The 25,326-nt window shown below is 59.1% G+C and overlaps 13 protein-coding genes and 1 pseudogene across 13 annotated transcripts; 6 read left to right on the forward strand and 8 right to left on the reverse strand.

Annotated features, from left to right (window-relative positions):
- Positions 1-948: 948 nt before the first annotated feature.
- Positions 949-1,571, reverse strand: ACA1_125040 (uncharacterized protein; the record flags this gene model as incomplete). The annotated part of the gene is made up of 3 exons (XM_004336627.1): positions 949-1,029; positions 1,160-1,224; positions 1,283-1,571. 3 exons carry the CDS (start codon positions 1,569-1,571, stop codon positions 949-951), a joined length of 435 nt encoding a protein of 144 aa, XP_004336675.1.
- Positions 1,572-1,813: 242 nt separating this feature from the next.
- Positions 1,814-2,014, forward strand: ACA1_125050 (uncharacterized protein; the record flags this gene model as incomplete). The annotated part of the gene is made up of 1 exon (XM_004336628.1): positions 1,814-2,014. The coding sequence occupies one exon, from the start codon at positions 1,814-1,816 to the stop codon at positions 2,012-2,014; it is 201 nt and encodes a 66-aa protein (XP_004336676.1).
- Positions 2,015-2,304: 290 nt separating this feature from the next.
- Positions 2,305-3,391, forward strand: ACA1_125060 (response regulator receiver domain containing protein; the record flags this gene model as incomplete). Its single annotated transcript, XM_004336629.1, has 4 exons — positions 2,305-2,508; positions 2,708-2,785; positions 2,830-3,009; positions 3,077-3,391. 4 exons carry the CDS (start codon positions 2,305-2,307, stop codon positions 3,389-3,391), a joined length of 777 nt encoding a protein of 258 aa, XP_004336677.1.
- A 55-nt stretch (positions 3,392-3,446) lies between these two features.
- Positions 3,447-3,868, reverse strand: ACA1_125070 (Fbox domain containing protein; the record flags this gene model as incomplete). Its single annotated transcript, XM_004336630.1, has 3 exons — positions 3,447-3,506; positions 3,589-3,702; positions 3,764-3,868. 3 exons carry the CDS (start codon positions 3,866-3,868, stop codon positions 3,447-3,449), a joined length of 279 nt encoding a protein of 92 aa, XP_004336678.1.
- Positions 3,869-4,444: 576 nt separating this feature from the next.
- On the forward strand, positions 4,445-6,727 carry ACA1_125080 (uncharacterized protein; the record flags this gene model as incomplete). The annotated part of the gene is made up of 2 exons (XM_004336631.1): positions 4,445-5,031; positions 5,101-6,727. The coding sequence occupies 2 exons, from the start codon at positions 4,445-4,447 to the stop codon at positions 6,725-6,727; spliced, it is 2,214 nt and encodes a 737-aa protein (XP_004336679.1).
- A 628-nt stretch (positions 6,728-7,355) lies between these two features.
- ACA1_125090 (uncharacterized protein) lies at positions 7,356-9,188 on the forward strand (the record flags this gene model as incomplete). Its single annotated transcript, XM_004336632.1, has 1 exon — positions 7,356-9,188. One exon carries the CDS (start codon positions 7,356-7,358, stop codon positions 9,186-9,188), a length of 1,833 nt encoding a protein of 610 aa, XP_004336680.1.
- Positions 9,189-9,374: 186 nt separating this feature from the next.
- On the reverse strand, positions 9,375-10,683 carry ACA1_125100 (uncharacterized protein; the record flags this gene model as incomplete). Its single annotated transcript, XM_004336633.1, has 7 exons — positions 9,375-9,585; positions 9,668-9,738; positions 9,825-9,969; positions 10,036-10,157; positions 10,274-10,338; positions 10,407-10,557; positions 10,636-10,683. The coding sequence occupies 7 exons, from the start codon at positions 10,681-10,683 to the stop codon at positions 9,375-9,377; spliced, it is 813 nt and encodes a 270-aa protein (XP_004336681.1).
- A 236-nt stretch (positions 10,684-10,919) lies between these two features.
- On the reverse strand, positions 10,920-12,167 carry ACA1_125110 (cysteine proteinase; the record flags this gene model as incomplete). Its single annotated transcript, XM_004336634.1, has 3 exons — positions 10,920-11,007; positions 11,059-11,458; positions 11,627-12,167. 3 exons carry the CDS (start codon positions 12,165-12,167, stop codon positions 10,920-10,922), a joined length of 1,029 nt encoding a protein of 342 aa, XP_004336682.1.
- A 565-nt stretch (positions 12,168-12,732) lies between these two features.
- On the reverse strand, positions 12,733-13,870 carry ACA1_125120 (uncharacterized protein; the record flags this gene model as incomplete). Its single annotated transcript, XM_004336635.1, has 4 exons — positions 12,733-12,908; positions 12,991-13,041; positions 13,120-13,215; positions 13,315-13,870. 4 exons carry the CDS (start codon positions 13,868-13,870, stop codon positions 12,733-12,735), a joined length of 879 nt encoding a protein of 292 aa, XP_004336683.1.
- Positions 13,871-14,231: 361 nt separating this feature from the next.
- On the forward strand, positions 14,232-15,942 carry ACA1_125130 (oxidoreductase family, NADbinding Rossmann fold domain containing protein; the record flags this gene model as incomplete). Its single annotated transcript, XM_004336636.1, has 9 exons — positions 14,232-14,361; positions 14,440-14,590; positions 14,721-14,781; positions 14,886-14,950; positions 15,058-15,148; positions 15,226-15,345; positions 15,421-15,564; positions 15,598-15,684; positions 15,772-15,942. The coding sequence occupies 9 exons, from the start codon at positions 14,232-14,234 to the stop codon at positions 15,940-15,942; spliced, it is 1,020 nt and encodes a 339-aa protein (XP_004336684.1).
- Positions 15,943-16,339: 397 nt separating this feature from the next.
- Positions 16,340-18,372, forward strand: ACA1_125140 (annotated as a pseudogene).
- Positions 18,373-18,445: 73 nt separating this feature from the next.
- Positions 18,446-20,277, reverse strand: ACA1_125150 (Alphamannosidase; the record flags this gene model as incomplete). Its single annotated transcript, XM_004336637.1, has 8 exons — positions 18,446-18,767; positions 18,860-19,029; positions 19,210-19,295; positions 19,397-19,480; positions 19,567-19,639; positions 19,786-19,958; positions 20,038-20,095; positions 20,209-20,277. The coding sequence occupies 8 exons, from the start codon at positions 20,275-20,277 to the stop codon at positions 18,446-18,448; spliced, it is 1,035 nt and encodes a 344-aa protein (XP_004336685.1).
- A 278-nt stretch (positions 20,278-20,555) lies between these two features.
- Positions 20,556-22,413, reverse strand: ACA1_125160 (uncharacterized protein; the record flags this gene model as incomplete). The annotated part of the gene is made up of 7 exons (XM_004336638.1): positions 20,556-21,018; positions 21,154-21,418; positions 21,550-21,670; positions 21,798-21,871; positions 21,942-22,035; positions 22,122-22,200; positions 22,313-22,413. The coding sequence occupies 7 exons, from the start codon at positions 22,411-22,413 to the stop codon at positions 20,556-20,558; spliced, it is 1,197 nt and encodes a 398-aa protein (XP_004336686.1).
- An 819-nt stretch (positions 22,414-23,232) lies between these two features.
- Positions 23,233-24,906, reverse strand: ACA1_125170 (glycosyl hydrolase; the record flags this gene model as incomplete). Its single annotated transcript, XM_004336639.1, has 7 exons — positions 23,233-23,454; positions 23,538-23,679; positions 23,792-23,883; positions 23,984-24,101; positions 24,201-24,288; positions 24,521-24,736; positions 24,819-24,906. 7 exons carry the CDS (start codon positions 24,904-24,906, stop codon positions 23,233-23,235), a joined length of 966 nt encoding a protein of 321 aa, XP_004336687.1.
- Between the last annotated feature and the right edge of the window lie 420 nt (positions 24,907-25,326).

The raw sequence follows: 25,326 nt of genomic DNA on the forward strand, positions 1-25,326 counted from the left end.
CTCTGCCTCTGGCTGCCTTGCTGTGTGGTGGTTGATAAGAATTCTAATTCGCAAATGAGTGTAAAGGGCCTTTGCCTGGGGCCTTGATGGTACTCCCTCGTCCACTTTGCCGCCGCGAGCCTTCGCTTCTCGGCCCTTCCCTCACGAGTTTGGGCGACTTTTCCGTCCCTTCTGTCTTCCCCTTCACCACACTGACGTGATCTCAGCCCACTGCGCTGCCCAGTAAGCCAGCTTCGGCGAGATTTCCGCCTCTTCGCTTTCGTTCTTTTCCTCGCTATTTCGCGACCTTCTCTTCTTTTTTTTCTGAGGCCACGGCCCAGCCAGAGATGCTGTGCGACGCGCAGCGAGAGTTCGAATGCGGCCCTGGCCATGCTTGCCATGTTGGAGTGGTGAGATCACGTGGATTCCGGACCTCTCCACATGCAAACCTGACCAGCAAAACAACCACGTTTGGATAAGAGCTATCAAGGTTGCAACTGATGGGAACTCCCCAGTGGCCCAATGTCGCACACGCACAGTTTTGAACAGTTCCACCCACACTGTGGTGTAATTGCAATTCTTTGAGATCATTGTCGCCTGCATTCCTGCGTATTAGTTTTTTTTTAAGGAGAAAGGAGGTTGTGGCCAGCGAGAAGAAGGCACTAGGCCTCGTGCAGCGCCGGCGCGTTGCTCTAGGAACGGAAAACCAGCTGCGTGGAGGATGCACACGAAGGTGCTGCCCTCCCACAGTAACGATCTCGCGGACCTACTCGCCACCACAGCCTTCCCCACCGTGAGGGGCTGCACTCGGCAAGCGGCAGCAGCCGTGAGGCCCCCACCGCTCCGCTGTGGCGACTTTCGCCCACCATTCCACACGGCCTCGGCCCTGCGTCGCTTCGCGTTTTGGGCTTTGGCCGCGCGCCCTTTGTTATGGGACTCTTTTATACGTTCGTGCATTGTTCAACATCATCAGGCCTGTGGCTGGCTCTGCTTCTGCTTGATGAGGGCAGCTTCGAACCCATCACCCGGTGGCGCAAAGGTCCATGTGATCTGTTGGCATGGTACGGGCGACTCAGCTGGCATGCCACAACGCACAGCAGCAGGCAGGGGTGAAGGGTGTTGTTACCCAAAGCGGTTCTGCGCCAGTGTTGACAAGGCGGTGTCGATGCCGTGGTGGCACATACATGGTCACTCCCGCTTGCAGGTCGCTCGATTCCACGCCAGCCGTCGCCACGCCTTCCGCCACTGTGCGATCCGAAAATTTAATCTCAATCACAAGAGATTAATCGTTTGTGCTCTGTACCCTGGTCTGTCTCGATGTACGCTTGACCTTGGCCGCGCCACACGAAGATTACCTCCTCCTTGTCGTCATGGTGGTGCCACGGAATCTCACTCCCGACCTCCACCTCCTCCACACCGAAATCGAGGTGGGCCGTCTTGACGAGCGGGTAGATGGTGCGGGGTGGGTGCAGCCCATACGCCCGCCCCCCGTGCTGCACGTCGTGGCGGAAGAAGAAAGCCGAGCCAGATGTCGGGGCAGTGGCATCGGACGATGAGGAAGAGCTGGCCGCTGTGGTGGTCGTCGTCTGCATTATGCTCGCTGGCGTGTGTAACTGCAGCTGGCACCGACGAGGCCGCACCACGGACCAAACGGGCGAGGTGCTGGTGCGCTTGGCTTGGCGCAGCATTCCACGAGTGCCTTGCGGTGAAGGCCGAGAGGTCAAGTCGGCGAACAACAAAACGCGACTCCTCGCGACTCAACGACACAACAACCGACAACCGCCCACACCAGCACAAGCAACCACAACGTAAGCATCGTAAGCATCACAAGGACATGTCGGCGCCGCAAGCAGAGAGCCTGGATGGGTTGTCAACGGAGGAGCTGATCGAGCGGGGCGTGGAGGCCATGGCCGCCAAGAAGGGGGTGACCGACGACGAAGGCAAGGCTGCCATCCGCCGCACGCTTCAGGCTCTGCCACCCTCCCACGTGAAGATCTTCATTGAGTCGGCTCACAAGCCCCAGGCCAAAGATTAAATTTGTAGTGAAAAATAAGAAAAATATTCATGTGTGCGGGAAACAAAAATAAATAAATAAATAAATACAATTTCGTTTGTTTATGTACCAAGCGCCCACAGATGAGGCAGGCGATCCACCCTCGAGGGTTCAATCTCAAGCACTTGCAGCCACCCACGATCATGTGCAGATTTTGTCCCTCTTCGCTGGATGCATGAACGTACGCTCCCCCCCCCTCTCCTCTTTCTCTCCTCTTCCTTGCACGTAGTGACCAGGTGGGGGCGACAACGTTGCAGGTCGTGCTGGACAACATGAAGCTGTACGATTTCAAGGACGTGCCAACGGGAATCAAAGCCCATATTCGCACTACGCTGGCCGACAGGCGGATGGCCAAGGACGCGCACAGGCGCGGGCACTTCTACGTGAGCTCGACGTCCTCATCTTCCGCCTCAGCTTCAGCATCGTCCTTCCGCGCACCGAAGATGAAGGAGGTCGTGCGAGTCAATGGGACGTGGGTGCATCCACAACCACCCCCACCAGCGATGTTTACACCTTGGGACGGACCCGTGCCTTGACCTTCTTCACATAAACAAACCCCTTTCTGTAGCAGGAGGCGCCCGCCACTCTCGGACCTTCCCGATCATGATGATGGTGAGATGTCGGCGACACCCATCCCAGCTTTCCTAAAGGGCTTTTGTTGTGGCGAACAAAAAGGCAGCGGCGGGCGACCATTTGGTCACAAGCAAGCTGCGGGCAAGAGCCACAAGAGCCAGACAAGGACAAACGGACATTGTGCGATGCGTAGAAGCAGTGGCAGGTTGTTGAGTGGTGCGCAGACGCGGCTGGGTGGTGCGGTGGTGTCGGCCCCGAGGCAGGCCACAACGGCGGCGCACGTGGGCTGGAGACGGCTGGCGAGCGGCCCCGCACAGCCGCTTGTGCCGCCCTTCACCGAGCAGACCGCCCGTGCCAAGGTGCAAGCGGCCGAGAACCTATGGAACACCAAGGACCCCAGCAAGGTATCCATCACCATTTTATTGGTATTTATCTTATAATTAGCTAAATAAAATAAATAAAATATTGCAGGTGGCCCTGGCGTACACGGAGGACTCGGTCTGGCGCAATCGGGATCGGTTCCTGCAGGGTCGCGCCGCCATCAGGGCTTTCCTGGAGGAGAAGTGGGCCAAGGAGCACGACTATCGCCTGCGCAAGGAGCTGTTCTGTTTCGCCGGAGACAGGATCGCGGTCGAGTTCAACTACGAGTACCGCGATGACAACGGCCGATGGTGGCGCGCCTATGGCCTGGAGCATTGGACCTTCGACGAGCGTGGCCTCATGCACACTCGCCAGGCCTCCATCAACGACGTGCCCATCGAGGAGAAGGACCGCATCGTCCAGTAGTCGGGGTGCGCGGTCCATGTCAAAGGAAAGCTGTTGATACATACAAATAACATTACTAGACCTCTATACCACTTGAGTCGGCGTCCGTCTCGAGGATGTCAAAGCTGCCCTCTTGCTGCACACGCCCAACACCACCAACACAATGAGCATGCGACCCAGTGTGTGTGAGAGAGTAGGCGGAGGAGATCCACACTTACCACGGCTTGGTACCATGCCCGCCAGTCATTCTCAAACTTGCGGCGGTTGGCCGAGTTCATCGTCAGCTTCGCCTTCTCGCACATGCTCTTCCACACCCAGTTGTCCTTCGCCACCTACTCGCACTTCACATCAGCACCACAAAGTACCGGAAGAGGGGGGGGGAGGGGAACGTACCTGGTGCCACTGGTGCGAGACCAGGGACGCGGACCTCAGGCAGGTGGGGGTGAGGAGGGAGAAGATGTGGAACAGGACCTCGTCCGGCAGTGCCTCGACCTCCATCAATCAGAGCAAAAGTGAAGAAGTGGTTGAGACCGGGCCGGTGACTATCGCCTTTCTGTCCGGCACTGAAAATGGTCTTTGCGGCATTTTCTTGGTTAGCGGAGGTGAACCGAAAAGCTGAGGTGTGGCCGGTCGGACTTAGGGCTGACGACGAGACGCACAACCACCACAAGTCTCGCCCGGGTGTGCTTGTCGAACGGTGGGGTATGAACTGTGCTCCACCTGGTCGCGGCTTGACCTGGCCCCGACCTTGTATCTCGCGGGTATCTGCAAAATGGTGCTGTGTGTACAACGTGGAAATATCGTGCTCCTGCACACTGCCGGAGACGTCTCCGTTCGGTGGCTGTGTCTGGGCTTCCCTTCTCCCTCAAGAGCAAGCAAAGGATTCACGCGAACTAAGGTGCTCGTGGCGCCAGTTCAGCGCAGCAGCAAGGGACCACCAAGATTAACTCGAAGCGGGTGTACGACAAGAAAAATCTACGAAGCCGCAGGAACGGCCAAGGTCACTTAGTGACTCGGCCAGCTGAGCGACCACAAGTTCGAAAAGCTTGGAGGTCTTACACCAAGCCACACAAGATGGAGGATGACGCGCCAGCGGTGGGTGTAGCGGGCAACGAGAAGGTAGACATCTCCTCCACGTTGTCTTCATCTTCGGCATCTTCATCCACGAGGTCACGACCTACGTGGGGCAAGGTTATGCGGCAGACGTGGGCGCGCACCTCGAGCCGACGGCTCAACTCGAAATCGAGCACCGCCCCCGCGACGGCCGCAGGGGGACCTGGTGGTGGGCTGTCGAAGAGCGCCCCCGAGAAGGATGACGAGGACGAAGACAAGAAAAGATCGAAAGCGAAGAAGGAAAGAACGAAAACGACGAAGAAAACGCGAATCCGAATCGACAAGGCCGCCGAAGAGCGAAGGGCGTTGACGAGCGACTTTTCATCTTCCTCCTCTTCATCCTGCGCATCTCCATCTCCTTCCTACATCTCCTCGTCTTCTTCGTCGTACTCGCGCTATGGGACCTTCGCGCAGTCGGCTTCCGCCACGCTCACCGCTGCCGGCAGCGCCCGAGGCCCGCGCGGCCGGTTCGGCTACGAGTCTCTCCGTGCGGGTCGTATCGCCCCGCTTGCCGCCTCTGGTCCCTGGTACGCTCCTACCCTGCTTGTGTGCGTGTGCGTGTGCGGTGACGTGCGTGCGTGTGCGTGTGCGTGCGGCTGATTCACGTGGGGTTGCAGGGACGAGGAGGTGTCGTGGGTGATCGACGAACGACGGCTGCGCAAGGTGAGCGGCGGGATCGTACGGAAGGAGGAGCCCAGCGGAAAACAGCGGAAGGCGCCGTGCGCCGTGGCTGGGAAGGATCGCGACAGCGTTGCTCGACGGGATCGAGTCGCGGGCGGGGAGAAGGAGAAGGCGAAGGCGGAGAGCGTGGAAGAGGAAGAAAGCGAAGAAGCGGAGCCAGAGGCGGTGGGAGAGGATGCAGCGGAGGAGAAGGGAGCCTTCGACTTGCTGTGTGCGTACTATCCGCACTCGCTGGCCTCGCTAACGAGCCTCACCACTAAGAAGGGGAAGGAAAAGAGCGAAAGAGAAAGCGACGACGAGAGCGAGAGCGAAAGCGACAGATACAAGATCGTCAAGGCGAAGGGCACCGGGGTAGAGGAGACGAAGAACGTGACGATCGCGAGCGAAGACGATAACGAGCGCGAAGGTGGGAAGGAGAAGAAGAACGAAGCCAGCAATGGCAAGCGGCCGAGGAGGAAGCGGCGAGCAGTCTCGGCCAAGCGAAACGACGAGGGCCGGCTGCTGCGGTTGCGCGCCAAGCTGTGCAAGAGCGGAGATATTCTCCTGTGCATGCGCAGAGAGCGCAGCTACGACGGCGACGGCGACAACGACGGATCGGGCGATGGCGGTGGTGCGTCGACGCCCGAATCCTCGCCGGAGCTGCAGGGCAGGGACGGCCGCGGGCGCAGGGCCGACGGGGAGGGCCAGGCCCAGACCGACGCTGCCGCCACGCTGGAGGCCAAGACGAAGAAATCGTCCACGCCCAGAAAGGAGGAGAAGGAGTCGGAGGCCGAGCGCGCGATGGAAAGGGAGATGGAGGAGTTGTGGAAGCGGGCGAGCAAGCCGCGACGCTGCAGCGAACCGTTTGCCTTCCCCTCGCGACGATCGCGCGGCAAGGCGCGCCGCGCGGACGGCGACGAAGCCGTCGGTGGCGACGGTGGCAGTGGCTCACGCGATCGCTCGAACACGATCAGTTCGTTCGTGCTGGCGTTCGAGGAGCGCAAGGATCTGAGCCAGCTCGCCCGCGAGCGCGACCAGGAGAAGTCCGAGCGCAAGAGTCGCTGGCGCGCCTACTCCTTCATCACTCCTCGCCGCAACCGCAACGGCAGCAACGCCCAACCTGCGGCGCTGGCGACACCCTCATCATCGTCTTCATCATCTGCACTGCCGCAGGACAGCCCGGCCGCCGCCGGCGTCGTGCAGGGCCGCCAGCGCAGCTCTTCGCTGGGCGCCCCACGGCCGAACCTCAACCTTATCGAGCAGCCTCTGCGTCAAGCGCGAAGCCTGAGCGACGACGAGGGCGAATCGGGCAGACTGGACGATGACGATGACATCTACGGCGGCGGCGCGGCCAACACGTTCGTCGATCTCGACAACCGGCCGCGGCCGCACCAGCAGCTCCTCCTGCACCAGCAGCAGCTCAAGGCCCAGCGCGACCGGCGACGGCGCGAACGCGAGGCGGCCGAGCGCAAGGAGGAGGACGAGCGCCCGCACGAGACCACGAGAGACAACGGCAACAAGAGCGAAGGCAGCGCCAAGCCCAGCTGGCGCAACCTCAAGCTCCTCTTCTCCAGCGAGCGGTGAACAGGCAACACACACCAGTAACATTATTTATTTAGTCACAACTGTGAGATTGCAGAGAAATGTTAATATGCACCTTGGGGCACACAGTTCATCTCCGATGTCGCTTCTGCGACAGATACCTCAAGAACTAAGGGTGCGTTACACGCCACACTGGTGGCTTGCGCGACGGCGCACGCTGGCTGAAACGGCGAAAAACGACGAGATTTCATTCTCTTTTGTCAAGAGGCCCTGTCCAATGAGAGCACGAATAGAGTGCAGCAATTTAGAATATTTGTGGCGATATAATGGGCGACATAGTTGAAATGCAGACAAGATATGAACGAGATTCCGGTGGTGCTGTTTTCCACCAAATCCTGCCGCATTGAATCCCTTATGATAACACACTGCCGTGCTTCGTCTTGCCAGCTCGGGTCAAGCTTGTTGGGTTCTGTGTTGTCACTCTGATTGACCTGCCAGACAGCCCATTCACACACACTCACTCTACTCGTCGTACAGCGCCATCGCCCTATCATCATCCTCACCATCAACTCCACAACCACAAGCGAGTCGCCACCTTCTCCATTTCTCCAAGCGAGAGCACCACAACAAGCTCGAGCAACCTCTCCGAAGAACTATGGCGGCAGCGACGATGCTCGCCTCCTCTATGCCCACGCCTACGCTCGACGCCCCGACGACACACCCAGACGAAATCCGCGCGCAGGTGGCGGCCAAGCGCGAGCTCACCCGCATGAAGCGGTGGCGGCACAGGGCCGTCAACACGCCACTCAACGGGGTGGGCCTGCACCACCTCATGGCCCTGAGCGACCGCGACTGGCGCCGATGGCCGCGGGTGGGCGGCGGCCACCGCGAGGGCCTCGACAACTCGGGCGTGATGGTGTTCACGGCGGAGGACTTTGACAGCGACGCGGTCGAGGGCGACGATGGCGAAGACGAGTGCGACGGAGTTGGAGTTGCTATTAGGAATAGCAGCAACATCTACTATGGCTCGTCGTCATCGACGTCGTCATCGTCGAGCGACAGCGACGGCGAGCTGAGCGACGACTGGGAGGACCCGCTCTGGGTGAAGGACGACAATGTACGGACCGAGGGCCGGTGCGACTGGACCCCGCCGCGGCCGCTGCAGGTCGTGCGCCAGGCCGAGCCGGATGACTCCGAACACGCCCCATCGGCAGTAATAGGAGTTAAAACAGCGAAGAAGAACGAAAGCGACAAGAAGACGAACAAGAGGGGGGAGGAACGCGACGGCATATCATCGGACGAGGTGGAGCACCTCGTGTCAAGCAACGAGCTTAGCTGGGTCATCGACAGCAACGGCCGACAGAGCAGCAGCGAGGAGGTGGTGATGGAGCTCGAGGAGCAGGACGCCGAGGAGGAGGACCACCGTACGCGAGCGCGCGGTGGCACTGAGTCGTCATACGAGCGCGGGGCCGAGTACCTACTCCAGAAGTACTACTGCTCGCTGCCCACGTTCCCCACCCGGGCCGGGAGCCGCATCAGCGCCGCCCAGCAAGTCATCGATGCCCAACAGCAGCACCGCCAGCGGGCCGAGACGACCACGACCACGACGACCACTACGCCGAGCAAGAACGAAGCGGAGGATGAGGAGGAAAAGAAAGAGAAGACGAAGCCGAAGAAAGAGAAACGAGAGAAGACGAAGCCGACCAAGAAGGTGAAGAGCAAGGCCGAGACCGACTGCGGCAAGAAGGTGGTGGTGCCTCGTATCGAGGGACTCTCGCTCGATGACGCCAGCAACGGCGACGATAAAGAGGAAAGCGGCGGCAGCGCCAAGCGGCGCCAGAAGCGGAACAAAAGCAGCCAGGGGAAGACCAGTTCGTGCCCCACGCCCAGGACCGGGCCACCGTCGGTGGCCACGCCCGAGGCGACCCCGCGAGAGGCCGAGGGAGCCGCCGCCGGGCAGAGCGCCAAGGGGACCAAGGGCGGGCCAGGTCGCAACCTGGTCAACTTCTTCAACCTGAGCCCGCGCCGACCGAGGGACCCGACCAAGCGGCGCAGCAGCTTCATCCGCCGCCGCTCGATCGAGGAGGAGGCCGAAGCCGCCGCCACCGCCCACGAAGCCGCCCTGCGCCACCTCCAGCTACAACTACAGCAACAGCCGCACCCCGAGGAGGTCGATGTCGAGGCCGATGAGGCTGATGAGGGCGAGGAGTGGACGCAGGGCTTGAGGAAGCCGAGGCGGAAGAGGAGCATCAGCATTCCGCTGTCGTCCTATCGGCTCGAGCTGGAGTTCATGAGCCTCAAGTCGGCTCTGAGCAAGGGCGACAGCGGCGGTAGCGGGAACGGAGGCCGGAGGCAGCGACGGAAGGGTCCCGCCGAGGGGTCGAGCAAGAAAACGCGGAAGGGGCACAACAAGTTCAACACGATCACGAGCATGACCGACACCCGCCAGTACTACTTCATGGACGAATTCGAGGAGTGCGAGGGAAAGAAGGCCGAGCGCTGATTGACTTCAAACCACTACTTACCTACGCGTTGTAATACAAAGATATGTTAAGCGCATCACGTCAAGATCGGGGTGACAACCAAAAGCTGAGAAACACCTCGGCGTGCACTTGCATCACTTCGTTATTGATTCTATTCACATCTGGAGGCCACCGCACGCACACGCGGCACGACACGACACACAGGTTCAAGGGGCATGACGCGTGCGTTTGTTCTTGGCGAGACTCTCCACGCGTTGTATGTAGGCTGCCGCATCGTTGGCCAATTCCCCGCCGCTGCTGCCGCCGCCGCCGGTGTCCTCCTGGCCCTGGCGTACCACCTGAGCCAGCAGCTCGGCCGCCCGGGCGAGGAACCCCGCCTGCTCCTCCTCCGTGTACACCCGCGCCTTCTCCTCCAGTCTGTCGTCCCCGTCGTGAGCCGTCAGTCGCTTCCGCACAGGTGCTCCACATCACCACCTGCGGCGAACAAGTGCGCGTGTACCTGTGGACCAGCATTCGCGCGTAGCGCATGACTATTCGCGGGTCGGCCGACGTGCGCAGGTGCTCCTCGTACTGCGCGAGAGAAACGTAGAGAGTGAGGCTGAGGCTAGCGAGGCGATCAGACCGGATTGGGCGGGGGAAAGAGGCAAGAGGGGTACCTGGCGTCGGGCGAGGTCGAACATGTGTCGCTCCTGCACCTCATCGCTCATCTCCTCGTCCTCGTCTTCGTCCTCGTCTTCATCTTCATCGCCTTCTTCATCGTCGCTTGGGTACTCTTCCTTTTCTCCCACCTCGTTCGTGTCTCTGCAGAAAAATCAATAATAAATAAAATCAATAATAAATAAAACATAAAAAATGAAGGGCACGCACGTGTGGAGGGTGCGGAAGGAGAGGGAAGGCGACGGCGGAGCCTGCCACACGCATGACGTGATCGACGTGGCTCGCGCCACTGACGAATCGGTTCGCATAGCTCGTGCATACAGCTCACTTGCCTGCGCGGTCAGGAAACATGTAAGCAAAGCCGCGCAACACACGACACGACACACAACACACACACACACAACATACACGACACACGACACGCACAACACAGAAGGCGTGAATGGACCTCGAGGTGGAGAGCGTTGATCTGGTCTATCGTGCGCTCCTCGTCGGGGCTGTGTGTGGGTTGGTCTGAGTAGTCACGGATCACGGGTCAGTCCGCTGCTACCCCCCCCCAATATTCGTGGGCGGGTAAGAACCGGGTAGCTGCCGACGCAGCGTGGTGGCCTGTTGGGCGCACAGGTTCGCCAGCGCGGTGAGGGCTTCCGCCAGCCGGCCGCTTCCGTCTGGTGAGTGCCCAGCTGCTCCCAGCACCACCCCTTGCTCTGCCCTCGTCACCGCCTCCTCCAGCTGAACATTCAATAAACCAAATTAATCTCCAATTTTCATCAGATCTTCCATCTCTAGACGTCAGTGAATGGTGAGGACCTGTCGCCTCTGACGGTGAAAGTCCTCACCAAGCGTCGCGCCTTGCATCAAAACTTGCGCCTTCCTTCTTCTTAAAAGATCAATAAATATTAAGATAAATATAAACATAAAATCAGAGAATGCATGTTATTCTGTTGCTAAATAAGGAAAAGGCCCAAAAAAGGAGTTTACATTACGTCTTTGTTGTCTTGGGAGAAAGAGAGAGGGGAGGACTATCTACAAGCAGGGGCTTCGTCGGGCAGTACTGCGCAGACTGAGCAAATGGAGCATATGGCTATGGCTGTCTAGGCGCTCGGGGTGTTGGGGGTCGTGGTGCAGGTGGCGTCCAGGCACGGGCGCACAGCGAGCGAGGCGATGCCGCAGTTGTTGCTCCTGTTGCGCGCCATCTTCACGTAGCCGGCCTCGCCCCACGCGGCGCCCCACGAGTTCTTGACCAGCCAGTAGTCGCCGTTGGTCGCGTCGGTGCCCCAGCCGACCACCGTCACGGCGTGATCGAGGTAGCTCGACGAGCAGGTCTGGTCGTAGTAGTAGCCGCCGCTGTAGTAGATGAACGAGCGCTTGGACGAGTCGATGGCCACCGTCACCGGACCCACCGCGGCGTTGGCCAGCAGGTCGGACTCGCTGCCGGCCTTGACCGACGCGTAGTTCTTGACGCCCACGACGGCCGGGCTGGCCGACGTGTAGCGGCACGCGGCCTGGACGCCCGTGTAGGGGTAGTTGGCCTCCGTCATGAGCTTGGCGTTGTTCCTGCGCATCCAGGTGTAGGTCAGGCCCACGTTGCCGCCATAGCAGCCCAGGTTGCCTCCAGATCCCGAGCAATCCACTGCATTCGTTCACATCAAAAGTTGATCAGCAACTCTCTCTCTCTCTGTGTGTGTGCGTCGTGTGTGTGTCGTGTGCGTGTGCGTGTGTCGTGTGCGTGTGCGTGTGTCGTGTGCGTGTGCGTGTGTCATGTCGTGTGTTGCTGTCGGGGTAGAGAAGAGATTGGTACCGAGCTGCTGCTTGGAGAGGGAGACGAGCGTGCTGTTGGCGATCTTGCGTGCGCCCTCGAGAGCGTAGGCCGAGGCAAAGGCCCAGCACGAGGCGCAGGAGCCCTGGTTCTCGATCCCGGTCACCGCTCCGACCGACCGCCAGTCCCAGCTCGCCGGGACCGTCGCGCCCACCGTCACGGGCTCCTCCTCCGCCGGGTCCTGCTCGTCGAGCCGCTTGCGCATCTGCTCCTCCTCGTCCTTGGGCAGCATGTGGCCCTTGTAGAGGCGGGAGAACTCCTCGGGCGCGAGGTCGCCGTACTGGTTCATGGCGACGGTGAACGACTTGTCGCCGGCGCGGTTGAACTCCTCCACGAAGGCCATGTTCTCGCGCCAGATGTTGTAGCGCTCGAGGAACTCGTCCGAGTCGTAGCTGCGGGCGTGCTGGCGCATCCACCCGTTGAACCGGCCCTGGAGCTCGCGCTCCTCGATGCTCACGCCCTGGGCCAGCGAGGCCACGGCCAGCACCACGACGGCGAAGAAGAAGACGATGTTGATCCTCATCGTGTTGTTCTTTTTGAAGTTTGTGAGTTTTTTGTGTGTTTTCGTTGTCTTCGATCGATGGATCGAAGCCTGAACGAAGGGAAGAAGAAGAAGAAGTAGAAGAAGTAGCGAAAGTGTGGCTTCGCTTTGCTTTACGTGGAGGATGAAGATGAAGAGCTTAGGGGCCTGGCCCGGTCCATTTTATACCCAGCGGGCTGGAGGCACGTCAGGTCGATGTCATGAGGAGATCCGGACTCGGGCGAGGAGTTCCCCGGACACGGTCAGCCTCTGAGAGTTTCTCCTCGTGGGCGTTCGCTTTCGCCAGGGAGGGCCGGAGCGGCCGCCACTGGCCAGTTCACCTCCGTCACTCCTTACCGCGGTGCGTTCCGCGGACCGGCTATGTCCAGTGCGTGGTGATTGGCTTGGAGCTAAATGTAAGAAACCTCATTGGCTTCGGAGTCAACTGCTGTTTCGAACTGACACCACATCAACCCTTGCTGCAGAACCCACGAATTCTGTTGGAAACAGAGATAAAACAACATGAACCACAACTAAATCAAAAAAGTAAGGTTTGTTTTTGAAACACTTATCTCTCGCTGACATCGCAGTCAGCGGCGGCGGCAGCGGAGGGCTCCGTGAGGCCCAGCGTCTGAAGGTGGAGGTGCAGCTTGGCCTCGCCGACATACCGCGAGCAGGCGAAGCACCAGATACCGGGGTCGCCTGCGTCGTAAGCTGCGGCTTGCTGAAAGGGTCTTGGCCCGACTGTACAGACATGGGCCACCCGATCGGGTGAAGGAGAGCGTCAGACAGAGGAACCCACAAGTGCCAGTGACGCGGTTTGTACCTTTCCAAGCAAGCATGTGCGATTCCATCATCGAGTGGTCGAATGAATGCTCTGATGATGATCATCAGAGAAGCAATGTAAGCGCCAGCGATGATGACTATAACGAGAAAAATGAGAATTCGATCGTACCGTGAGAAGAAGTGCTGCAGCAGACCTTGCCGCAGGTCAAGCACAGCCACGTAGAGTTACACGCCTGACATCCGTCGGCCTGGCAATAGCACAGCCCTGTTCAGCGGAACACCACCACCACACAAGCATTTGCTTTAGTTCGGCCCACCCACATCACCCAAGCACCACAGTGACCGCGGGGCAAGCTGGACGCACGCTGGACGCAGGCAGGACACCAGCCGGGGTAGTTGGCACCCGGTCGGCCCTTGTCATGGTGGGAATTGTGGGTGTGGCTCTTCAGCTGGCCTCGTGTTGGGCGCTGGCACACAACGCACAGCCAGTGCTCGCTCAGGTACGCGCGCAGTTCCCGCGGCAGCAGATCCATATCAAATTGACCCGTCGTCGCCACGACCGAGAGGGAGGCCTCCTGCTTCTGCTGGGCCCAGTGATGATGACGACCCGATGATGGCGCATTATGATGTGCTGTCGGCGACGATTTTCTGGTGGTGCGCTGGCGGTGTTGGTGGAGGAGTATGGCCTGGGCGCAGATGTCGAGCAGGGACGCCACTTCGACGTGGGCCTTGGTGTTGTGGTGGCTGGGCGGAGGAACCGGTTTGCGAAACCGAGTGACGGTGGAGCCGTGGTCCTCTTCAGCTGATCGCCTCTGCAGCTCGAGGAGGTGGGAGCACGGGGTGAGGGGTCGTCGACGCACGTTGGTGGCGTTTAGAGCCGGGTCGGGCGTCCATAGCTGCACCACCCGCTGTGTGGGCATGGTTGTTGTGGCCATCGGTTTCGTTCTGTCGCGCTTCGCTTTCGCTTTCGCTCTTGTGCTCTTCGCTTTCGTTCTTGGGTAGGTAACGCTGGCAGGCTGTGTGCCGGCGAGACGTTGCCTCTTCGTGTGCCCAATTGGGCCAGGCTCTGTGGCGAAACCGAAAGAAAGTGCGCTATTCGTTCGTTCGGCTGCCGGAGTAGTCCGAGCAGGAAATTCGTACACTTCCCCGTCGTCCGCGCGGTGCTTCATGTTTTGGGGTCCTGTGCGCTGTTGCGGGCGGTGGGCTCGGCGCACGTGCCGTACGTGAATTTTTTTTCTCTCCACTTTTCTTTTTCTTAAACGACGAAGCAAACCCCAAAAGATGGCGCAAGAAGTGAGGTGGGGCGTGTTGGGTACTGCCCAAATCGCCAAAGTGTTCGTCCAGACGGTCAAGAAGGCCGAGGGGTCGTCCATCGTTGCCGTCGCCAGCCGCTCCCTCGAACGCGCCCAGGGTAGGCTGATCTTTCCATCTTGTAGCTCCGGAGACTCACCCGATCGACTCACTTTGATTTGGTGGTGCCGCGCGACAGAATGGGGCAAGGAGCAGGGGATCGCCAAGGCCTACGGCAGCTACGAGGAGCTGTTGCGTGACCCCGACGTTGACGCCGTCTACATCCCCACGCCGACCCACCTCCACGAGTCCCTCACCATCGCCGCCGCCCAGCACAAGAAGCACGTGCTGTACGTCGAGGCCCCACACCACTCTCGCCGTCACCCGCCCGCAATTGCGGGCTGCGGAGGTATTAAATGGTTGCAAGAATTGCTCACTGCACACTAACAACAACCGTTGGCGGTGTGCTCAACACATCAGGTGCGAAAAGCCGCTGGGTTGCGATGTGGCGCAAGTCAAGAGGATGATCGCCGCCTGCAAGGTACGAGCCACCGACACACCTGGTGCAGCGAACTGTGCGGCAAGTCACGATTAACCCCGGGCATGATTGGCTGTGGTTGGGTGGTGTTCCTGTAATGCTCGCAGGAGAACAACGTTCAGCTGATGGACGGCGTGATGTGGACCCACCACCGCCGCACGGAGGCCATGAAGTACGCACACACTCGCGCACTTGATGGTGTTGTGTGTTGTGATATCTGAACATTCGCGCAACCAACATGGAATGTGGTTGTGGTGGTTGTTGTGTGCATTCTTCCAGGGAGCACATTGCCAAGCTGGGCAAGATCAACCGAGTGATCACGTGCCTCTCCATCGACAACGTGCCTACCGACAACATCCGCATGAATGTGGTATGTCACTCGACGACTGTCGAACTCGGTCTCACGAGCTACGTCACACGCTCACTGGCGTGTGTGGCTTTCGGCAGGAGCTTGAGCCTCTGGGTGCGCTGGGCGATCTCGGGTGGTACAATGTGCGCGCGCTGCAGATGGTCTACGGCGAGACCACCCTCCCCGAACGGGTCTGGGCCTCGACCAAGCTCAACGACGTACGTTCGCTCGAGCCACGTCTCTTTCTATCTCATCTGCACAGTGAATTGAATTGCGTTGAATTCGACGCACAGAGCGGCGTGATCGTGGACTTCACCGCGGTCCTGTTCTACCCGGGTGGCAGCACCGCTTCGTTCGACTGCTCCTTCAACCATTGCGGCTGGCGGCAGTGGCTCGAGGTCAACGGCACCGAGGGCTCGCTCCGCTGCGAGGACCTGGTCTCGCCGTGGCACTCCTCCCCCGACAACAAGAACTACGACGAGCGATCCCGCTTCAGCGTCACCTCCGCCAAGCGGCCGTGGGAGAAGTCCGACGTCGAAGTCGAGCCCTGTCTCGCGGTGCGTCCCGTCCACCACCACCCACCAACCACCGCCATTATCACCAGCCACCACCTACTCACCACTGCGATGTGTGGTCCACATCAGGAGGTGGAGCTGGTGAATGCGTTCAACGCGATCGTGCGCTCGGGCGAGCTGCAGCAGCGATGGGTCGACATCACCCTCCACAACCAGATCATCGTCGACGCCCTGCGCACCGCAGCCCAGACCGAGGAGGTGGTCCACCTGCCGCAGTTCCTCCAGCAGCACGGCCTCTGATCGCTCTCCCCCTTCCCTCTACGGGAAATAACCCTGCGTTCCTCGAATTCCATTCTTTGTGCCTTTAACCAAGACCTCTCAAGACGAAGGCCGCACTACTCAAGGTGCCAATCCCCCCCCCTCCTACTTCCGAGAACAGAACTAATGGTGATCTGTTGCAGGGCTGGGCAGGGACCAGTTTGCTCAGGCCTCGTCGGCAGAGGTCGAAGACACTGATGATGGTGGGGTGGTGAGGTTGTGGCCGCTGTTGGTGGCGGTCAAGTGCCGCAACGACTCCGCAGTGCGGCTGCTTGTAGACGACTACGGCGCACGATCGCGTCTCGACGCCCACGGGCGCACGGAACTGCACGCGCTGGCTGAGTCGCAGAGAGGCCCCTTCGAGCCGCGGCCGCGCACCATGGCCTCTCCGCCGGGCCGCCACAGCGCCGTCGTCGGCTGGTTGAGTGACTCCGTGCGGTCTTGGCTTCGGCTCGAGCCGTCGCCGCTCTCTCCTGACCTGCGCACTTGGCAGCTGCTGATCAGCGCCGGCGCCAAGCCCTTCGCGGGCGACAAGTACGGGGCGACCCCGTTCCACATCGCGTGCTCACGAGGCAACTGGCCCGCGGTGGAGTACCTGTTGGCCGCCCAGGCCCAAGCCCGCCGCAGCGGTCGGGGCAGGTCCGACCCCATTGCCGCGCTGCCGCTGCCGCTACTAAGGGACGAGCAAGGGGAGACGGGCCTGCACTGGGCCGCGCGTTCCGGGCGATCGGACGTCGTGGCGCTCCTCCTGGAGCAGCCCGGTGTGGACACCAAACTCGAGGGCGACCAGGGCACTGCCGCCGAGGTGCACTGAGCCGCTCAAGTTGAGCCTTGAGCTGCAAGCGTACCAACCCTCTCTCTTCGTGCAGGTTGCTCGGCGGAATGATCACGAGCACATAGGGGACATGATCGCTCGGGCCACGTTTGCGGAGAGCCCGCTGATGGAGGTGCCCTTGGACGTGGTGGTGCACATCCTCTCGTTCCTGGAGCCGTTCGATCTGTGCGCCGTTGCGCAGGTTTGCACAGTACGTTCGTTGTTGGCTGCCCTCTGCCCTCTCAATCTCTTAAACTGATGATTGTGGTACGCATGGAGCAGAAGCTGAACGAGATCAGCTGCGCGGACACGTTGTGGCGCCATTTCTGCAGCTCGCCCGAGACCGCAGCGCTTGACACGAAAAACGAAGAGGAAGAGGAAGCAACGGTCAGGTGGAAGACGGCGTACATGGCGTGGCTTCGGCCTCGGCTCAAGCTCCACGCCCAGAGCCGAGGTACCACATAGGCCTGGACTCTTGTGACGCACGCATGTCTCGCCTGACCCCCTTTGCGCAGTTCAACATCTCCGGGCACAAGCGAGCAAGGGCACTCAGCCGGAGGTGGTGAAAGTCATCCTCATAGGGGAAGCAGGTTCGGGCACGCAGCATGAAACGCGCACACGCACACGCACACGCACACGCACACGCACACGCACACGCACACGCACACGCACACGCACACGTGTACCACATCGATCCGAGGATTTGAACCTGTGTCGGTGGGACCTGTGCAGGAGTGGGCAAGACATGCCTGATCCAGCGCTACACTGCTGGCCAGGCCATTGACGGTTACGTGCCGACCATCGGGATTGACGTTGCCCGCAAGATGCTCACAATCCACGGCAACACCGTGAAGCTCTGGCTCTGGGTACCTCCCTCATCACCTAAGCACCTCCAATCCCACAGTGGTCGGTTGACCTTTGTGTTTCCGCTGCTGCGCCGTAGGAAGTTGGAGGCCGGGAGTGTTTCTGGAAGCTCGCCGATTCGTACTATCGAACGATGCAGGGGGTGATGTTCGTGTACGACGCGGCCAACGCGGAGACGCTCAAAGGCGCCCAGGCCATGTACGCCCGGCTGATTGCCAAACACGTCTGCTGCCCTCCTGCCCTGGTTGCCCCCATCCTTGGTACCACTTCCTTTTTGATCGTACTCGTCGTTGTCATCACAACGTTGCATCATTCATTATTGTCCAACCGGACAGTTGGAGTGCGCCACCATCATGGTGCGGGCCAGCCACCAGCCAGTGCTGTCTCGGAAGCCCAGGCCCGAGCGGCAGCGCGAGAGATTGGAGCCCTGGCCTGGATGGAAGTTGATGGTCACGATGCCCTACAAGGTACCATCGTCGTCATCGTTGTCTCTGTGTGATTGAGGCCTTATGCCTTTTGATTACGCCACACCCACGCGCCCAGTCGATCAAGCGTTCACCCGCCTGGCCGAGGCGGCCTGGTCAACTCAAAACCCGGGCTTTTCGTCGTGCTGGCTGGACCAGACCCAATGGCGCATTCCAAGCAAGGCCCTGTGCGACACTCCCTTCGCCCGCACCGCGCTGGCCCAGAGCCCCGCGCGGTCACCCACCACCCCACCGCCGCCCGTCGCGTAAAGATAAATGATAATAATTATTACATTTTTATATAAATATGTATATTAAATAAGGCAAACAAAAAGGGGGGCTACTACTCGAGCTCGAGGGTGACGATCTTCTTGGGGCCGACGACCAGCTTGATGAGCCGGGCGCCGTCCTCGAGGTCTTCTACGTCGAGTGGCCCCTCGCCGCGTCGCTGTTCGCTGAGTTCGCATCGGTATACCTTGGCGAACCGTATCGCCGATGACACGTAGACGTGCGCGGTGTCGGTGGTCTCGAACGGGCTGTAGAAGCGCAGGATGAGGCTCTCCCTGTCCTCCGCCTTCTTCAGCGTCGAGACCACCAGATGTCGCGGTCGCACCTCGATCAGCGAACCCGGCATCAGCTGACCCACTCGGTCCTGCGGCAGATGCCTACAAGCGGGTTCGTCGTGAGTGTCGCACACGACACACGACACACGACACACACGGCACACACACACGACACATGAAGTTAGGAGCAGTACCGCAGGCCATCGGGGGTGGTGGGCATCTTGAGGCCATCGATGAAGCGGAGGGAGGGCTCGGAGGTGAGGCCCACCAGATCCGAGAAGCTCGTGTCCACGAGCGCCTCCGGAAAATAGCCGGCGTAGTCCTTCACGTTGATCGGCACGATCCGCTCGTTGAACTTGCGCGCCTGCATCACGCACGTACGGAGCATTGGTTGGTTTGGTTTGGTTTGGTTTGGTTTGGTTTGGTTGTGGGTCGGTTGGCACACTATGAAACGGCGCGAGTATGGTACGTACTTCGGCGTCGGTTTGGTTTGGTTGTGGGTCGGTTGGCACACTATGAAACGGCGAGCGAGTATGGTACGTACCTCGGCGTCGGGGACTGCGAAGGGGAACAGATCGATGTTGATGGGGTTGACGAACGGTATAATCGAGTACTCCAGTGATAGCACACCTGTCATGACAGGTTGTTGCCTGTCAGCTCTGCAGCATAACACGCAACACGCAACACGCACGACGCATCATTAATAATAACAACAATAACAATTAAAGTACCGAGCTCTTGTGCGGTCGGGGTGCTGAACTTGCCCCAATCGCCCAACTTGTCTACGGCGCGTAACAGCGTAAGGCACAGGTTGCCTGCGGGGAGGGGGAAGGGAGTGTGAGTCATGATTCTGGAGTCGCGGATCGCATCAAACCTTGAGCCGATGATGATGTGGTGTTACTTTGCTCCACGTTGTACTCCGGGAGGCCCTTGTTGGCGATGGCCAGGCCTCGTCGCTGCACGTCGTCATACACCTACATGACACGCGAGTTGCACATGTGCGTGCGATTAAAAAAGGCCATGTGCACACATACACGTGTGCGTGTGCGGTGGTGCGTGTGCGTGTGCGTGTGCGTGTGCGTGTGCGTGTGCGTGTGCGTGTGCGTGTGCGTGTGCGTACCATCATATACTTCTGCTGCGGGAAATACTTGGCCGAGACTGGACGCTTGATGACCTCGAACTGGCTGTCGGCGTAGATCTCCTTGACGAAGAAGGGCGGCTGGAACAGAACGCGCAGGCGATGGGAGCCCTTTTGGTTGTTGACCTCCACGCGCACATCGACTCGCCGCGCTCCTACATACCAACTGAAGCGTAAGCGGCCGCTGCCGCGGGTGGTAAAGCGAACACCGAGGGGCAAGGGAGGTGTGTGTACCCTTGGTCAAGAGGAAGAACGTCTTCACCTCCAGAGTCGGGCCGAAGTCCGTCTTGGTCTGCTCGTGCACGACACACAAACGAACGGGACAGAAAGTGGCGCGGGTGAGTGTGAGCGGGCGGGAAAGTGGGTGGTATTTACGGGCGGGTGTGAGGGGGGGGCTTGAGTTACCTGAATGACGGAGTGCGTGGCAAAGTGTCGGACCCGAACGATCTGGGTGTTCTCCTCACTGGCGAACATGAGACCCGAATTGCCTCTCTATTGCCGGACACGTCAGCAAACAACAGTTTTATATTATATAAAAAATAACAATAATAACAAAAAAAATAAAATAAAAACAAATAATAAAAAAGGCCCAATGGGCGTTCTCTTGTAAGGCCTGTGTGGCTGCGTACCCGCTTGTAGACGTATTCATCGCCAATGTCGGGTCCGTCCTCGAGCTTGTTCAGGTGCTGGAAGACCATGCCGCCTGGGGTGCCGAGGTGGGGTTGGTCGAGACTAATGTACGGGGCGAGGCCCTAGGGGGAAAGGGGGAAAGGAGGGGGCGACGTACTGTCCTTGTGCTGGATGCTCAGCCGGCCGTTGGGGAGCACGTTGACGAGGAGGTGCTCGTTCTCCATGACCGGCGGCAAGACGGGCTCGGGCTCGGGCGACGGTTGTTCAGTGCCGGCGGCGGCCCGCTGTTGGACGACGGACCAGGCGGCGCTGGCAGCAGAGCTGCCCGGCGTCGTCGCGGGGGCGCGGGACTGGCTCGCAGCGGTTTCGGGTTTGTTCACGGCTTCCCTGAAGCGCTGCTCCACGCCCTTGGTGGGCTGCGCGGCGGCGCTGCTCTCGGCTTTCGCGGGCGAGGCGGGCGAGGCCTGCTTGCTCCCCTTAATCTTCTGCTTCCGCTGCGGCGCCACTGGCGACGTGGCCGCCTCGCTCGTCTCCTCTTCCATCGACAGCAGACTTCGCTTGCGCCGGCCACCGGCGCGGTCCTCTCTGTTGGATCAAAACACGCGCTAAGCAACCAAGGCACACGACACGCACGACACCGACACATGACACACACGACACACACGACACACACGACACACGCATGGCTGCATGTACGCAAGACTTTGAAAGAGCGCGTACCTAGCTTCCTCGGGCTCTGGCGATTTTTCCAGTTCTTCTTCATCATCATCGCCCTCGCCATGGTAGTCGGCCTTGCGCTCCTTCTCCTTCGGCTGCTTGTCCTCGTTGGCCTTGGCCTCCTCGATCAGGCGCTCGAGCACGGGGTTGGCGCTTGTCATTGCGCCGACGGGAACCCAGCGGAAAGTGTACACGCCGTAGCCGTGAGCGGGCACGCTCACTTCCACCGCCACATTGTAAAGCGCTCTATTGACGGACTTGCGGAAACCTGGTTTGAAACGACACACACACACACACACGGCACACACACGGCACACACACCAGATATCAGCACCTGAAGGCAGAACAACTGTTGTTGAAGTTGGCCACTCGGGAGGGCGTGACAGGAGGGAGCGGTACCGCCATCGGGCAATTCGTAGGTCCATTGCTTCATGACCACTTCCAGCATTTGCACGAGAACGGGCTGGCCCGCCGCATCGGTGCACTGGAGCTTGAGCCCCCTCTCGAGTTTCCCCTCCACCTTTTTTGTTGTCGATCGCGTCGTGTCAGCAAAAAGACAAAACACACAAACAAACAAACAAAAAAATCAAAAACAAAAAACGTGAAGTTTTCGCTGTGTGCCGCGTGTGCGGTGGTGCATGTCGTACCCGAGCATAGATGATTTCGCGTTCCCGTGGGAAGTTGGAGGGGTTGAACACGAAGATTCGGCGGAAAGAGTCCTCTGGAGCAGCGCGACGAAGAAGCTTCAGCTGACGAGGTGGAAGGAGAGGAGGAGGGGAACGAAGGCGCACCAAGGGGGTCCACAAAGTGGCGGAAGAACGAGGCAAAGGCGGTGCTCACCAGCTGTTCGCCCACCTGTCGTGCCTTGGCGAACCGCGTGTCGACCTGATTCAAGATTCAAAAATGCCGTGTTTACGGCGCATGAGCGAAATCGCTATAATAAGACGAATAAGAATCATAGATAATAGTACCTCGCGATGCACATCGGATACCGAGCAGCCGCAGATTGAGTCGTGTGGATGGTTTTCCATCAGCACCTTCCACGCATACCTGCGCACGCATACGCACGCACGCACCACCGCACATGCGTCGGCGAGAGGCGGATGAATCGGTCAATCAATCTGATTCGAATCAAAGCGTGGCGTTGGGTGAGCGAGTGTACCAAACGCGATCGGAGTCGTATCGCCTGCCTTGGATCTTCCAGGCGAGGGCCTCCAGCGGCTCCATCCACTTCTCAAAGAGTGTCGAAACGCGCCAGTTCATCTGATGGTGGCAGACACGACCAACAACGGGAGTGAAGTGAGGACAAGCAAGTTTGCATTGGCCGAGCAGTAGCAGCAGCGGCCTCGTCGTCGTAAACAGCGATCAACGCACACGGTGCGTACCACTTTCTGGGTGATCTTGGTGGAGAGCGTGTTGGCCAGGTGGTCCACGGCCACTCGCATCTCGCCGGGCCATCTGTCCAGCTTGATGCCCCTCCTACCGGTACCGAAAACATGACCCCAATTACACACACAAGCGCAAACGGATGGCGTTTTTGGGTGAGATTAAAAATCCATGAGTGCGTACCGTTGAACTTCGGAGTGCACGAGCGACACGTAGTCATCGAGATTGGAGTGCACGGCCACCATTGGCAGCTTGTGCTCCGCGAACAGCTTGTTCGATTCGACGATCTGCTGGCCGACACTAAACACGGATAATGACGTGGATCAGCAGGAGCACACGAAGCTGGGGTGGGTGGGAGAGCGGAGAGATGTTACTGCGCATCGGGTGCTGTGTGATCGCAGCCGTTCATGAGTAGCAGGTGCGACGTTCTGGTACCGGCGCTAACGAGTTCCTTGTACTTCTTGGAGTACCACGGTATGAGACTGAACACACGCAGCACGCACACCCGTGAGCAAATTGTCGGGCTATTCGAAAGGAACGGTACGTACGCCGTTCTGTAGTCAGGCAGACAAGCCGAGAAGCAGTTCAGGTTCACAATGACACACACACGACACCGAAATACGTAAGGAGCAGCGGGCTTCAAGGCTCGAGACTGAGAGGCCGTACGTATTGACCTTGCGAGGCATGTCGAGGCCGTTACAATACCACCGACGAAGGTGGATGAACAAGACTCGAGAGCCATCGGGGGATTGCCACCACAGCTTCGCCACGACGAATGAGCGCGTGAGGTGTTGTTCTCATGGTACGCGCAAGCACGACACGCACGACACACACACGCGGTACCTCGCTGGGCTGCTTGGGGCCTGGACCACGTCCGGACACTGCCGATTCGATATCGAAACCCAGCAGCATTTGCGGCTGTCACAGAGAGAAGCGAGTGAGCGAACGTTAGACACTTTGATGCGCGAGCTTGAATCACTTAAGAGTGGGAAGGGGATCACCAGTTGTGCGATGTGCCCGAACGAGTCGGGAATGTAGCCCACGAGCGAGGAGCCGCCCAGCGCCTCGGCCTTGCGAATGCCCAGCATGAGGTTCCTGACGAGCCCTTCGCCAGTTACCAGGAACTCGTCGGGTTGCACAAACCTGTCAACCACCCCGAGCACGAGCGCGAGCACGAGCACGAGTGTCACGCCACGTCATCTTGATAAAAAGAACAAATCAAATTACAGCCGCGCGCGCAAGAGGTGCTCCCTACCAGGGTCCCAGGGCGATCTTGTTCTGCAAGTTGGCCAGATGGATCCTCTCCTTCATGTACGGTCTGATCTCCATATAGTCGTCGGCTGGAATCTGTTCAGATCACACAGAGAAATATTTTGCATTATATCAATTTCATTTCACATTGATACCATCACATTATTAAGGCAATGTAGAGAGGTGAGACGCATACCATTTGGCCATCGAGATGAAAGTGCTGGAACGTGGGGTCGGTGTCCATTTGGTCGAGCACGTCATCCAACAGCTTCACCAGACGGCCACGAAACTGCTCGAAGGGGAGGTACCACTCTCTGCCCCGCGTGATGACGACACACCAAAGAGAAACAAAGCAAAGAGAATGGCGCGTTTAGAGAAAGAGGGGAAGGAACACGATGCAAGGGGGGTGTTACCTATCCCAATGAGTGTGGGAGATGATGTGAAACTTGGTGATGTTGTCGTGCTGGGCCAGCTTCTTCATGTCCAGACTGTGCTCAGCTCCTGTGTCATGACGCACAAGCATCAGCAACCTGGGAGAACAGCGCACAAATGGAGAGGGCGAGCGCTCACGTGATCGAGAGGTCGTGGCTTGTCGTGCGGAGCTTTGAGGGTTGTGTGCTGGTGGCTCAACCTCGCAAGCTACGCTTGTTACCTCCTGCGTGTCCGGCTCGGCAGCCATGACCTCAAGCTCTTCCTACTCACAGACCCCAGCGTTAATACACACACGACACACCACGGCACGCGCGCGCGCCGAGTGGAGAGGGTGAAACCTGCAAAGTCTTCTTCTGGATCTCCAGCTGCCGGATCTTGCGCAGGTGCGCCTCGAGAGTGACATCACGCTGCTTGCGCAGCTTGTTGGCTTCTCTGTTGACTTCCTCCAGTCGCTCCCTCGCCACCATCAGCTGTTCTTCGTACGTTTCCTTCTGTCGCTCGTGCTCCGCATAGTTTTCTGTGTGCGTGCGGGTCGTGTGGCAACCATCAGACATCAGAAATGAATGCAAAATAAAAGGCAGAGATGAAGAGGGAGGTACCAAAGGTGAGGTATGTGCTCCATATGCAGATGAAACAAAAGGCGACACCCCAGCTGAGGTGCTGGAAGGTGCGGCTGGAGAACACCATCAACGTCTGCAATCCTAAATTATCGAAACGATTAAAGTGATTAAAAGTAGCAAACCAGGCCGTGGCTTGAGAAGGTTGCCACGATTTGTGACATAAGTCTATGACCCTCATCTTGGTCAAGATGTACAAGTGTTCCGGGACATCCGATTTTTTCATTTTGTAGAAGGAGGTACCTCACAAATCGACGGAAGAGATTGCAATCTCTCTAAGGCTGATAAGCTAGATTGCGAAGAACCCGTGAATCCAGACTGCCGCCACGTTGTTCTGTCTCTCCCTCCTCACCTTGTCGCGCAACCTCAACCAAAACTGCCAAACACTCGAAATTCCGTGTGTTGTAAGCCTGTGGAATGCTTGACAATGACCACTTTGTTCAGCTGGCCACAACGTCGGAGCTGCCGTGGGCGAGGGAGGGCAGGTCGC

The sequence above is a fragment of the Acanthamoeba castellanii genome, assembly GCF_000313135.1.
Source record: "Acanthamoeba castellanii str. Neff unplaced genomic scaffold scf7180000084691, whole genome shotgun sequence".
Lineage (NCBI taxonomy): Eukaryota > Discosea > Longamoebia > Acanthamoebidae > Acanthamoeba > Acanthamoeba castellanii.